At 41.2% G+C, this 15,173-nt stretch overlaps 1 protein-coding gene across 1 annotated transcript in view; it reads left to right on the top strand.

Annotated features, from left to right (window-relative positions):
• LOC113581973 (disintegrin and metalloproteinase domain-containing protein 12) overlaps nucleotides 1-15,173 on the top strand; it is a 73,336-nt gene that overhangs the window by 33,266 nt on the left and 24,897 nt on the right. The window contains exons 4-10 of the mRNA XM_035533227.1: nucleotides 1,117-1,195; nucleotides 5,446-5,522; nucleotides 6,811-7,003; nucleotides 11,817-11,882; nucleotides 12,961-13,032; nucleotides 13,506-13,675; nucleotides 14,400-14,484. Of these exons, the coding sequence (XP_035389120.1) occupies nucleotides 1,117-1,195; nucleotides 5,446-5,522; nucleotides 6,811-7,003; nucleotides 11,817-11,882; nucleotides 12,961-13,032; nucleotides 13,506-13,675; nucleotides 14,400-14,484 (742 nt within the window). The remainder of the gene's footprint in view (nucleotides 1-1,116; nucleotides 1,196-5,445; nucleotides 5,523-6,810; nucleotides 7,004-11,816; nucleotides 11,883-12,960; nucleotides 13,033-13,505; nucleotides 13,676-14,399; nucleotides 14,485-15,173) is intronic.

The raw sequence follows: 15,173 nt of genomic DNA, 5'->3' as shown, positions 1-15,173 counted from the left end.
GTGTTTGTTTAATGCCAAAGTCAAAATGCTAGCTCAGAGACAGTTCGATGTAGAACCCAGATGACTAAAAGGATATACAATTATGGCAGATGTGTATAAGCTTCTCAGGGTTTTGTCTGGGGCCAAGTTTGGGGAATTTTTTGTTTGTTTTGGGGTTTTTTTTGTTTGTGTTTTTTGTTTTTTTTTTGCCGCATGGAGCTCAGCTGAGCTCAGTATGAGGACTGTAAGATTTAATGCTGTTGATCCTACCATCTTACCACATGGTGGTTGGGTCCCTTGACTCAGCTTTTCTCCAAACATGAGTAGATGACAAGCCCTGACAATGGGAGTCAGGTCAGTATTTTTTGCCTGTCTCAGCATTTCTCATGGAGGTTTTCATTTTTATTCATTTGTTGTCTTTTTGGGGTCTATTTGTTGCTAACAAGACACAGCTGCAGAGAAGCACATGTTAAAGAGGACAGGGCACATGATTTATGTCCACCCCTCACAATGCCTGGACTTAATGAAGAGCTTCTTTCTCAGCTGAGAGAGAGAGAGAGAGAGAGAGAGAGAGAGAGAGAGAGAGAGAGAGAGAGAGATCTCTGTAGCCAGTACAGGCCTCTTATCATTGCATCATTTAAATCATTGCATTACAGTCATTTATTACCCATCTCAAATCCTGAGTACCCTAGCACACTGCTAAACCTGTACATCCCCTAGGGTCTCACTAACCCGAAACACGCCTTGACACAGGCCATCCACTACTTACATACGGGTACACATAACTGCCTTACTGCCACACTACAGTGTTTCATAAAAGTGCAGGAACCTGCTCTCCCCCCCCAATTTTTTTGACCCCTGTCAATGAGGAGATTGCCACACTGACAAAGGATCTCTAAGCGTTAACATCAGTGAAACACACATCAGGAGGTGTTCTGTAAACATAGATCATTTGCAAATGGACATGATCATTCAGGCTCCAAACATCAGCATACACACATACACAGACACTTGCACAGCCTGTCGTACAACACTCATCTTGATTAGTTGCTTATATTGTTTTGTGAAGTGCTCTATATACTGTATATTGTGCATGTTTCTAACTGTGTGTATGTGTGTGTTCGTGCACGCTTTCAGGGCGCTGTTTGCCAGTCAGTACACAGAGACACACTACCTGGAGGGAAGGCGTGTTGTCAACACTTCACCTAAAGCCACAGTAAGATTACTGCTCCACCACACTGTGCTGAGTATCCTCACCGCTCAACAAAAGTACAACCTTATGCTTTCTTTCTCTGAAATCTTATCCTAAAGTTTTGACATTTGAATGTTGCCAGCATCTGTGATGGTTTGGTCATGGTTCCGAGGTGAAGGGCAGTAAGAAATGTATTAATCATCTTTTTAATTTTATATACCTCTCTCCCTGCTGCGTTTAATGCTTCTGATGCCCATCTTTCCCTCTTTCTCACACACTCTCTCGCTTCCTCTTTTTCTCTTTCTCTTTTTGTAGTTTCTCAGACTTTGATCCCAGGACAGGGTGTAGGAATGAAGTGTCAGTTTGGACATAAACTGTGGACTGTTGTTACTCTCACCTTTTTCATCATTTAATTAATCAAATCACCAGGGGCAACGGCTGCTACTTGTCCCCTGTGCAAGCACTCTCAACGACTAGCCTAGACTTGAACTGTTGGGAGGAATGATTGAAAGAGTGAGAGAGAGAGAGAGAGAGAGAGAGAGACTGAGCATGTCTCTGTCTGTCCTGCGAGGTCTGCTCGAGGTCAGCGAAATATTTGCCATGGCATTTCACAAGATGGGAGAGAGATTCGAGAGGGTGCTTGTGTTCATTTCGCTGTTCCATCCCGCGCTCCTCAGAGACAGGGTGTGCTGACAGCACGCTTCACTCCAGCATGGTGAGGTGTGCCTGTGTTTTGAGGGAAGGCAATGGACGCAGCTCACGTTATCCTGACTTCCGCAGGTCCTCGTCCTGATCCCTGTGACGATTAGGTAAAGTGAATGAAAAGTAAACAAAATTATCACAAGAAAATTGAAGACACAGCCAGGATATCATTTTTCATAAACATAGCCTCATACGTTCACTTATGAGCATGCACACACAGTCACAAACATAAATAGCTGGACACACATTTTGTTGTTTTTGCACTGAAGATAAATTGAAAGAGTGACTATTTGGTTAAACAGCAGAATGTCAGTGTTAATTCAAACATGTTTAGATCTAAATCAAGCATATTTACATTGGATGATAAAGAAATTACATCCATTCTTATACATAGCCCCACATTCGAGGGGACGTTAATCAAACATAATCAGATAAAACTGTCGTGTTTTGCATTTCTTGCAGTCAATGACTGCAAACATTGTAAGCCATAGACACCCCTCATAGTATGGTGGTGGTGAATTGCTATCTGCACTGTTTCTGTATGCCTAGTTGGGCACCAGTAAGCACTGGAAGTTCACTTAATACTAGAGTATTTGCTGGGTAGGCACTAGTGGTTCCTGTACTTCAGTCTTGTTACTCACTGCTTGTTTCAGTGGCTCTTTTCAGTCTTCAGAACATGAAAAGCATGTTCACTGGGGTTTTGGGAACTCTTTGGGTGCTTCAGTTTTGGAGCATTGTCTTGCTGTAAGGTGAAGAACGTGTCAGGGAGCCCTGAAGCATTTGCTTGGATCTGAGCAGATAAGCTTTTTAAAAGTACATGTTTTAAAAATCTATTTTAAAAATGTATCCAGCTACTGCCATCATAATTAAAGACAAGTGAGCCGTTCCCCTGGAAGGTTAGACATCTCACGTATTAGCACGATCAGCTCTGAACGTCTTCACACTGGATTTGAAATAAAAGACTGAGGTTAAAGAGTAGAATGTCAATTTAAATTTGAAGTTAGTTTTATATATATATATATATATATATATATATATATATATATATATATATATATACACATACATACTGGATGAACCTCACTGAAATCCCAGCCATTTCACAGGCCCGTAAATCAGTGGACTTGTGCTGGCCAGTAGATTGATGACTATTGATTATTGTGTGTCATTGCATCAGTAGTTCTGACTGGTCCCTTTCCTCCACTGTTTCTCGCTTAGTCAGTCTCGACCCACTTAACCTTACTCTCATCTGTTCAAAACTTGGTTTCAGATCTTTACAGAGTTTTCCATTCTTAAGACAGCAGTGCGTTGTATGGAGTCCAAGGTGATTCTGGTTTATTCTTCTCCTTATGGTAGACTTTGACACTTCTTTCTCTTTGTGCTGGATACATCCTGGGTTGCACCATCCCCATACCTGTTGCATTGAGGGACGTCCTTCAGTCATCTGCTGCTGTGATTTTTCTTGGTGCCAAGTTCATTCTTGCTTCTTAACTGTGTGTCAGACACTGGGTGATTTATTTTGAGCTTTCCACCTGGTGAAGGCTTGCTTTTTTGGTACTGACACTCTTGATCTCTGGTTGCAGGATGACAACAGCCACATCTAAATGAAGTATCTAAAACCACCTCTATTGATGAGCTATTGATGTGACAATGCACATCAGTAGTCAGCAGGCCAAGGATCAAGTTCCTTAAAAAGTTCCTCAGGGTTCTATGAAATGGAGGGAATAGGCTCAAATTCTTCTGCAGTTTGTCCAAAATGGAAGAACTAGTCTCAAATTCAGTTTGACATTCTGCACTCAGCATGTTATTTCAAATACAGTGTGGAGGAGTACTGAGTCATAACAAAAACTGTGTCATTGACCAACAGTGTACAGACTGAACTGTACATTCATAAGCCAGTTCAAGCTGGGACCATGTGGGGCTTGACCAGCTTTTGAACATTTGAGAACATTTTCAGAATGTTAAGAGATTGTTCTTAAGGCAAAATGTTGAATTCAGAGTACCATCAAGAACCTCTTTTGCACTTTGATCATATCTAAGAATAAATCTCTTAAATGTCATGGATACTTTGTAAATCATGGACAGTTTCTGCTATAAGTTATTTGGTCATAACAGGCAACAGCCCTGCTTATCTCCTGCATTAAACAGGTCTGGGCTGCTTGGATGACTAATGCAATACTTAGGAGGACATATTGGATCCATTAATCTGGATTCTTTTGAGCAATCAAATGATCTGTTATGTCAACAGATATATGAATCAGCTTAGTTTTTGCTGAATTGATGAAGTTATGGTGATATTGCTACATCTTTGCTTGGTTAAGGTGTTTTCTTCATATTTGCTTTTGCTAGTCATGCACAGACCAGACCAAATAAATGAGACTAAGTGATCAAACGAATGAACCTGTGTTTGTTACTGTAAGCATGGAAACCGCCTTTGCCTGAGACAGCTATAGCTCAGTGAGAACTGGTCATCTGGTAATTCTATACTGTACACATTCTAGATCAGAACCATACACCAAATAAAGGTCTCTGGTTGGCTAATTAAAAGCACCTGGTGCAGAGTGTGGATGCCGCTTTCTCTTCCCCCAGAAACTCCATGTCCCCATTGCCAGACACTTTATCATACAGTACGCCTGGTTTCATGCCCTCAGCCCACTGCTAAATCAGGAACCTTCCCTGCTGCTCTCTGTTCCATGGTGTATTTCATATTTAATATGATACGAATGTCCTTTGTACCTCTGGAAGCATAGGAAATAGACCACCAGAGGGCATGACAATTCGGAGCAATCCTCCATGTCAGCTTCTACCAACCGGAGTGACGTTCTGACAGATTACAGGCTTCAGGATAGGAGACCCGCTGGGATGGGAGAGAGGGATTGGGCCCCAGTATGGAAATAATGACCTGACACCACACAACGGATGGACGTACTCAGCAAAATCAGACAGACCACATTTTGGGGGTTTTTTGTCATTGTTGTGTGTAGTTCGAAGATGCCAGTTCTAAACAAAGGCTAAAAATCTTAAACTTCTCCCAGCAAAAAAAAAACCCCAAAAACTAAACATTGACCTTCTGAAATATTAACATTTCCCACTGAAAGCCTGTGGACAGAGAGGGGGAGTGTAGGCAGTGAGTGTGCTCTGCTGGGTAGTCGTGAGAAAGAGACCTGGGAAGATCAGTATGGGGATAGGAACCTCAAAGCCATATTTTCCGTCCAAACAAGACAAGTCCTCCCTTCTGAATGAAACAAACCAGCTTTGTCCTGAAAAGCATGCCTGCCTCTCTCTCTCTTTCTCTCTCTCTCCTCTCCTCTCTCTCTCTCTCTCTCTCTCTCTCTCTCTCTCTCTCTCTCTCTCTCTCTCTCTCTCTGTAGCACAGCAGGTGCTGTTTGAAAGCAGACTGTGGAAGTGTGTAACGTCTTCTTGATTGATGGTTCACAGTCTTAGTTTGGTAACGAGAAATCTTAAAATAAATTAACAAGGAGGACACAATCGACACACACATGCACACACATCCTGTCATTTGTCTGCGTCCTGAGGGGTGTATATTAAACCCTTGTTTGTGTGTTTTTTAGACAAACTGCTACTACCATGGAGAGGTGAGCGGTGACCAGCACTCTGGCGTTATCCTCAGCACCTGCACAGGACTCAGGTGTGTTACAGTAGTACACACCACTCAGGGAGGTCACCTGTCATAACCCCCCGCCTCCAACACCCACACCCACATGCCAGCCCGTCCAGATTCTGATGTTGCCCATGGTCCACTGCACTCTCAGGGCTCAGTGAGCGCTCCACGACTGGAGTGACTTGAAGGAAGCACGGTTTAATGAAAGTCTGAACTGTGACTCACCAGGCACTGTGAGCTCACACCAGTGAGCTGCTGGAGGCCTGCTGCTGCTCCCATCATATTAGGCAAGAGAGCTTTGAGTCCTGACTACACTGGTATTAATTATCTAAGACTGTGTACAGCTATACTAGATGTAACACTGGAAAATCCATGTGCTGATTTGATGATGGTGAATGAGGGATAATGGGCTTATATATATTTTACAATGTGCATTCATGAGTTACATTAAAAAAAAAAAAAAAAAAAAACAAGCGGACAAATGATATCTACACATATGCATACACACAAACACACACACACATTATAGCAGGTCATGCCAGGATAATTACTATGAAAATTTTGCTGGATAGCAATAGGAATGTCCCTGCATATTAGCCAGCAAATGTCTCCACTCTCTCTGGAGTGATACCCTTTTATTGCCTAAGTTCTTTATTTAGGCTTGGTCTGCAGCTGCAACCTGTCTTCCAACCCTGCAGCAAACACACACACACACACACACACACACACACACACACACACACACACAACACATCCACAGAGCTCCCTTGACTGGAGTTGTGTTTCTTGGCATTTAAGCCAAAACAAATTAGTGTTGATTTTGGTTGGCAGTGCTGGTGTGAGTGGGGCTTTTAGGGACGTTTATGTGGTCTAGCCCAAGGTTTGGCTATCCCTCAGCAGAAGAGTAGAGTATGTCACTTTAAATCAACGTGTAACTTTTAAAGTGTGAGAAAATCTTCTTGAAACATATCCCATAACCACTAAACATTGGTTATAGGGCTGTATGAGTAGTGTTGTTTCAGTAAAATATCCACAAAATTGATGCTATGCTGACCAACAGTGGCAGGGATGTTGAAATAACCAAGTTTCCAGATCTTTTTCAAGCTTTCTTAACTTGTGGAAAAATGGAAAGACCACTTCCTATAAGAGGAAGGGACTAGACAGCACTGTTTACACCATAGCATTGTGCTTCAGTGAGGTCACTGAGGAATGAGGCCATTCTTTTTGATTATAGCCTCAATATTTTCATTGTCATTCTCTATTTCAGTTTTTGTTTCTATTTTCCTTGTCTTTCTCCTTTTCTCTCTCTTCATAGAGGGCTGATCACATTTAAAGATAAAGTGTTGATCCTGGAGCCAGCACAAGAGTCCAACAGCACATTGCATTATATCTCCAGGGGAGAACATCTCAATCTCACACAGGGCATGTGTGGCCACGGGCACTACATATCCCACGCTGCACCTGTCTCAGACAGTTTGGGGACCATGTTCACCTCACAAGGTGCCAGGGTAAGCTAACTAGGGCATTCAGTCACACAGAACCATTCTATGGCTTCATCTTTCATGTGTTCATGTAAGGTTATAGTATGACAATATTTCTTGATAACTTGGCATTTCTAGATAACTTGGTGTTTCTCATGATGAATATCACTGTGAACAAGACAAATTTCACAACTGTTGAAACAAAGTTTTCTGAAGTTGTATCTCATTTCTTCAAAACCCGAGTTCATCAAAATGCATCTCTGTCTGGCAAAAACAAACCACTGCCTCAAACACATTTGCTCATAATGAAACTTTGCCTCCAAAACACACAAATCAATCAAATGCCTAACCTCTACTGTGAATAAACTAGGCACTAATGCAATCAATCTAAAACACTTATCAAAGATGCTAATGAACATATCTGCAAAAGGCAAAAATAAACTTGCACATGGTAAAACCCAGGACCAGTGCTCAAAATTCTCATTTTACTCTTTTTTTATCTTTTTTCTTTGAATGAACTTCAGTGTTTTTTACTTTCCTCTTTTTCATTCATTTTAAGATTTCATTATTTTTATTTGTTTTATATTTAAATTCTATTTGACTTTTTAAATTCATTTTTAATTAATTGTTTTTGTAGCTTTTTCTTTTTTCTTTTTGGCAAAAACCATCAACATCATGTGATGTCATCTCTGGTCACTTCCCAATAAGGGGAATAAGGTGGAAGAAACACATCCCAGAATTGTGGATTGTCATTGAATTGATCATGGGCCTGAATTCTGTGATGAAACTGATGTCCCAGGTGAGAATACAAGATGTCTCTGGATAATGTAAGAAGGCTCTGGATAATGTAGGAGTGTTCTGGATAATGTAAGAGGACTCTGGATAATGTCGGAGGGTTCTGGATAATGTCGGAGGGTTCTGGATAATGTCGGAGGGTTCTGGATAATGTCGGAGGGTTCTGGATAATGTCGGAGGGTTCTGGATAATGTCGGAGGGTTCTGGATAATGTCGGAGGGTTCTGGATAATGTCGGAGGGTTCTGGATAATGTCGGAGGGTTCTGGATAATGTCGGAGGGTTCTGGATAATGTCGGAGGGTTCTGGATAGTGTCGGAGGGTTCTGGATAGTGTCGGAGGGTTTTGGATAGTGTCGGAGGGTTTTGGATAGTGTCGGAGGGTTTTGGATAGTGTCGGAGGGTTTTGGATAGTGTCGGAGGGTTTTGGATAGTGTCGAAGGGTTTTGGATAATGTAAGATGGTTCTGGATAATGTAGGAAGGTTCTGGAGAATGTACAGAGCTCTGACTTGTCCTGCTTTCTGTGTTCTTGTTTCCCACTGAGAACACTGAGAAATGTGATAAGAGCAGTTGTGGCACAGTTTCCTCAATTACTCACATACACAACTGTTGGTTTTCACTTCACCAAAGACATCAAGGAGCCATGGATGATAAAGGACAAAAAACAACAAACTGTCATAGCAAAATGAGCCATCAAAAAAATGTTTTTTGATGAAGTAGAAAAGACTCTCTAAGATGTCAGTGCAAGATCTCCCAAAGGTGTCCAGCTGGGTTGAGATGTGGTGACTGTGAGGGACATCATATGATTCACAGCATTTCCACCCTCATCAAACCATTCATTGACCGGTTGTGTCTTGTAGATGGGGGCACTGTCAGCCTGAAAGAGACAACTTCCAGGATAAAAATCAAATTAAAATGTCATCAGGGGATAAAGGGAAAAGTCAGAATAGTTTTGTATTGATTTGGGATAGGTAATCCTCAAAAGGATATGCCATGGTGTTTTGGCAAATATCTAACTGTGTTACTACAAGCAGTAATGTTCTGCCAAAACCCTCGTAGTTGAAGCTTCTCCCACCTAAGCCATTACAGTATATCACACACAGGGACTGCTTTTATTTTTTAAAATGGAGCACATCTTCCAAAGAGTTTTAAATCTTTCCAAGGAAACATTTTTTGCAAAGGTCACCAAATAGCCTTCTGCACTCTTGCATTTTCAATGAAATCTATTGTCACCCTTAGGTCTTACATAGTCCAGCACTGTCTATTTCAGCTGTAGTAATGTAGTCTGTCTGGAGAAAGATACAATCAAAATCAGCTAATAAGCGTCAAACTGTTTTAATCACAGTACTTTTTATAAATATGGTTCCTTTTACTATCCTATATTATATTCTATTATTATACTATCCTAAGATAATGGTTGTAGCTGTATGTGAATGCGCTCCTAATTTATCCATACAAGGTCATTTCATGGCAATATTGTATCTGTAAGTAAGACTGCAGTTTATTGTAGAGCGACACATTTCTGAACAAATTCAATCCATAATAACAATCCAATCCATAGGTTGCGATCACAGACAGCACCTCCAGTAATGGATGTGGTGGAGCTGACTGTGTGGCTGAGAACTCTGAGAACCTTTGGCTGCAGTTCTGTAGGTGAGAACGTGACCCCCAAATGGAGATAAGAGTGGCAAAGGAGGAGAGCAAGCAAGAAGGAGATTGAGAGGAGGAGGGCGGAAAATTTCATCCCAGAGGGAAAGGTGGGGAGGTGGGGTATGGTAGGGGTGTAAATAGGCATGGGGTAGGAGTGGAGATGTATGTACAGTTATTATCTAAAACCTCAGTTAACCCATAAGTCCTTAATGAGCGAATGGTGAAAATGGAAGAAAATAACAGGTTGGAAATGGCAAGGATGCATTTACATTACATTACATTTACAGCTGTTAGCAGAGTGACTTAAAATAGTATTTTGTTGTCTGTCTGGAAGAAATCCTTACACTAGTGGCATTCTGATGTCACATAAGAGAAATCTGCATGCACAACTAGATTTCGTACATTTTCAAATGGTTTGTTAAGGGTGTTCTCAAAGGGAATGGCCAGATCTTGGTGCAGGGAGGAATCAATGTGCAATATTTCTGGCTTGCTAGCATTCAGTTTCAGTTGATTCATAGTCATTCATGATGAGATGTCAGATAAGCATGTCAGATAGAGGATTTTTTGCTCCTGTTAACTTGCCCATGTTGAATATGTTAATGTTTTAAGTATTTTAATATGTCTTTGTCAATATGATGGTCACTCATTGTGCACTGACCTTGTGAGAGGTGAGAAGAAGCAGAGTCCAACTTGCTGAACTGCAATTTGCTCCTGGTCTGGCCCACGTGACAGTGAACAGGCAGGTTGCTATTGCTGTAGAAAAGTCCTGAGTCAGTTTCATGAGGCAGGCTTTGTGCTGGGTGAATGCACATTTCTTAGAAGGAGCTGGAGCTTGCTCTGATGAGTCAAAGTTAACATTATATTATCTGTCAGGAGCACAATGTACTGAAGGTCCTTTCAGAGCCAGCAATTTTCAGGCATCCGGCAGATTCAAAAATATGGCTTTACTCTTGATAAAGGATGGTGTATGCCCCTTTTCTGTCCTCCACACACACAGCCAATGGCACTGAATTCCAGGCAGGCCTCCCTAGTCCCCACAGCTACAGTTTTGGTCGAATTTATGGATGCTGAGAGCAGGAATCACAGTCACTCTTAATTCAAAGGATGTTGCTGATGTGCAAATGCTTTTATTCCAATTAAAGAGATCAATCACCAAAAGTAAGCGAAATGGTAGTTATTTAAAGCCATGGGAGACATTAGAGGTTTCTCAGCAAGAAAGAAATCGTAAGGGTTGCATTTGCCCAGAATGGACAATGTCATAGAAAGTGCACTAAAGCCAGGCATCCAGCCTGTATTCTTACAATCTGTTTCATGATGATTCTCATCCATTTTTTCCTTATCTCACAGACAGTATGCTGGGTATAGATGGCTCTATTTGCACTTTGTCCAAGTGTTGTACAGATCCTGATACTTGTAATGTAACTCCTGATCCTTGTAACTTTTACAAGTATCAGGAAAAGTTACCTGTTCCCACACACCTGAATCAGCTCCAGGACACATGGAGTAGTTAAATGTATGTTAAAACTGGGAAAACACAAACTTGGGTCTACTGTGACTAGTTACACTGCTGATCAATATCTTTTTTTTTTTTATTTGCTTTTTTAAAATAAAAGTGTCTTACCTTTGTGTTGTGAGGCCTTTATAGCTCTACACATAGACAGTCCAAAAGACAGCTGTGCTCTAGATACAGAATCAGAACACAGAAGCTCAGTTCCCAGAGAATGGGCAGGGCAGAGAGCATGGGATTATTTGAAAAATAATAATTCAGAATTCTTTCTGAACTTGGAGTGACCTCATTAATCATGGGCTAATATCTGCACTCTGCCGAGTCTGCCCGTAATGTGAAGTATTAGGAATTAACACAAACCTGACATGTTCTCTTGCTTTAACTTGACATGCACTAAATGGGCATTTTATTAAATATGTCAAATAAACTGCCTTCGTAAATGATGTGCACTTACATACCATTTCCTAGAGCGTTACATATTATTTCATTATGAATTTAACATTCTCATTTAGTCCTCTTGAATCAAGTGTTCTTGTAAAATGATTGCGATGTACGACAAAGGTGATGGCCATCATGTGTCATCCATGCAAGGATATGAAGAACAATCCCAGTGAAAAACCAATTCAGTATGAAAGCTGGGATTGAAATATCCAGTGAAAAACTCTTTTGGGTTGTGGTTGTGTGCTATATTAAGTCCATTCAAGGCACTGGAAGAGTGCATGCAGCAGTTTTCTAATATGTATTCTTATTAATTCCCCTTATACTTTTTCCACCTCTCTCTCTCTCTCTCTCTCTCTCTCTCTCTCTCTCTCTCTCTCTCTCTCGCTCATTCTCTTTCTCCTGTTTCTTTCTATCACCCATTACTCTCCTTCATTTCTATCTTTCTGCAGCACAAGAGACATGCCCAGAGCAACACTAAATATGTAGAGCTGATTATCGTTGCAGACAACCGTGAGGTATGTCACCAAAAATATTCTTCATATGCCTCTCCCTATCAGTCAAAAGTAAATCATGTCATGCCTTTGTCAGGTTAAAAACAAAGCCATGCCCTGTACCAGCCTCTTCTTTACTGAAGATGTGAGAACACAGAAGTGCCGTTGCCACAAGGTCATTATCCCAGTGCTTGGGGTCATGTGCACTGAACTCTCATTAGGATCTAAGGGGAAGGCACTTGGGTAGCAGACGTTGGTCAGTTAATGACAACTTATTCACATGGCCCACACTGCAGATGTTGGTCAGTCGGCTGAAAGATTGTTTAAGTAGCACTTCAGGGTCATTATTCTGGATTCAGACAGGAAAAGAAGACCTCCAGCTGCAGACACTTGACCCTGACCCAATTTGTCCATTTAAAACTGACCCTAAGTAACTTTGTGCTTTTAAATGCAGTATTTGAAAAGGCTTCCTTCCAAATGTGTTCCAGCTGAAGCTCTGTGGTGCTCTGAATGATTAGTTCAACCTATTAATCCATGTTGGCAAATGTTTAGGTGCATGTCTGCTTTTAAGAGGTTTTCTACTTTGAGTCTTTGTTCTTAAAGCCTACCACTATCAGGGAATAAACTGGAGCTGTTTGGTTCTTTGAATGTCCAGCTGTGACAATCCTCCATAGTCATTATTTCTTTAGCAAGAACATAAAATCATGAATGATAATAGTAGTAACAATAATAGTCCACATATTTTTCAGAACATCGATTGTTAGTGATGTTTTTGTGGTACACTCAGCTTCTGATTAGAGTCCCAAGCCTTAATGCTCAAGCCCATAATAATACAGATCATACAGAATCAGAACAATCCTACAGAACAGCTTTTCCATGCTTTGATTCTGTGCAACTCTTTTATGTTCACTGGGCCATCGGCCCAACCATCAAGCCAGACTTGTTCTCTCTTGCCAAAACATGGGAAAGAGTCTGAACATCTGTACTGAATTGGAGCTTAGATGGAAAATCGCTTGCCTCATGTGACATCTACAAACCTCAGTGTTGAGGCCAATTTGAGTAGCGTGAAACATGCAGGTTTCTGTCCGCTTTTGGTTTTCAGTATCAGAAACAGGGCAAAGACGTGGAGAAAGTGAAACAGAGGCTGGCCGAGATTGCCAACTACGTGGACAAGGTAAACATGGCTAATATTCTTCTACGGTGGTGGTGTGCAATCACTGCTGCATCACCACACTACTAAGTAGTTTAGTGCTTTTTCCTTTTGATCACACCTGATCTGACCCATCAGCTATTCAGCAAGCTCCTCCATTCAGGGAAAACACCAAGATGCGCAGTGCCATGTAGGGCATCCAGGACTGGAACTGCAGAAACCTGATGTATAGCATTGGTTTTGGGTTGATAATGGAAACATGCCTCATGTATCCATAAAACTGAACAAAGACATGGCAAAAAACAGCAATGATGAAGCCTATTATGACTATCCTTTAACAATGTGAAAGTGTTTGGTTAATGCTTAAAAGCTAAACTATTCAATCCTCCATAGATTGGTGTATTTTTATACTAGGTGGAACGTTAACCACTGATGTTTGTGGCAAGAGTAACAAATGCTTGAGTTTTTGTTAATATCAAGCTTCACGTGCAATTCAGTTCTACAGAGCACTAAACATCCGTGTGGCACTGGTGGGCTTGGAGGTGTGGAGCGATTCAGACAAATGCATCATTACCCAGGATCCCTTCACCACACTGCACGAATTCCTGGACTGGAGGAAACTCAAGCTGTTACCACAGAAACCACATGATAATGCACAGCTCATCAGGTTAGGAAACTCCGGACATACACCGGACATACAGATGAGATATATGGCAGTAATCATTTTCAGCAATATAACTAAATTACTAAATAGTTATTGTTGCTATTTAAACTGATGCACGACAAAAGATATTAAGTAACATTTTTAGGTTTGGTACTGATCAAGCACTGCACCCAAAAACACTTAAAATGCAACTAACAAGGCAGTGGCTACAGATGACCAGCCAAAACCAGAGAGAGACATCAAACATAGGCCCATAAACAAAAAAGCAGGCACAGGGACAAAAATGGGTACAACAACTGAGAAAAACATGTAAAAGGTAGACAGCGTGCTTTTTCTTTTTGTTAATTAATTACATAAATAAAATTTGCACAAGTGAATGAGCAAAGTTGTATATATACAAGCCTAATGAGTCCATGAATGAGTGTCAGGTGTGGGTGATCATCAGTAGGGTGATCATCAGTAAGTGGAACTGGAACCAGAACTGGAGGAGCTGTATGAAAATGAGTGGCAGACCCACATCCAAGTGGAGCCTCTCAATGTTCTGTGCCAGTGGCAGTATTTTCCTGCTATGATGAGAACAGAATCAGCAAGCCCAGATGACTCGCATCATTTGTGGTGCATCTGGCCTTGTTTGGACTGTAGATGTGCATATTGGATCATTTTGTGAATATGAATGTCTGTATCTCTCTCTCTCTCTCTCTCTCTCTCTCTCTCTCTGTCTCTCTAGTGGGGTGTACTTCCAGGGTACCACAATTGGAATGGCTCCCATTATGAGTATGTGCACTGCTGAACAGTCAGGTGGCATTGTCATGGTGAGTGAGTGAGTCTTTTGTTAAGCAAAACTTATACATCATTTGCGTCAAACCTGAAAAGGTCACTTTTTGGCATTGGTCTTCCATAATTTTTCATTTTTTTTATTTCAGTACATTTTTATCTATTCCTGCTTCCATTTAATTTAGCCATAGCTAACTTAATGCATCATTACATAGAAAATTTATATTTATTCTGTGTTTCATGCTTTTATTGTCAAAGTGAAGATCTCTGTATTATTCTACTGTCCCCACCCTACTGTTCCTGCAGAAGAGGTTCTATAAAGGCCATCCAAAAATATTTGCCATAAATCACCCAAATGTATCGATTACATGAAACGTGGCTGTTTACTTCCTAATGAGGCAGAACAAACGAAGGGTCGGCAAGGGAAACATCACATCCACCAGAAAGGGAGGGAGTTCTATACCACGGCTCTGGGAGTGATTAGCAACTGAGACTCCAGCTTTGGAATGGAATCCTGCCTTGGTTCAGACTCCAGCCCTTTATTAGGTCATTAAAACTCATCTAGAACAGACTTGCCACTCTGGAATGGCTCTGGAACCCCTCTCTCTGGTCACATCACCATTCCAGAATGTCCCATCTAGTTGTGGCTTTTGTGCCTGGTGCAGAGGCTAAGGCCATGACAGGGTGATTAAAGATCTGAATGGCATGTCCAGACGTTGAGCGATGG

The sequence above is a fragment of the Electrophorus electricus genome, chromosome 14 (genome assembly GCF_013358815.1).
Source record: "Electrophorus electricus isolate fEleEle1 chromosome 14, fEleEle1.pri, whole genome shotgun sequence".
Taxonomy (NCBI): domain Eukaryota; kingdom Metazoa; phylum Chordata; class Actinopteri; order Gymnotiformes; family Gymnotidae; genus Electrophorus; species Electrophorus electricus.
This window is presented reverse-complemented; position numbering and strand designations above follow the sequence as displayed.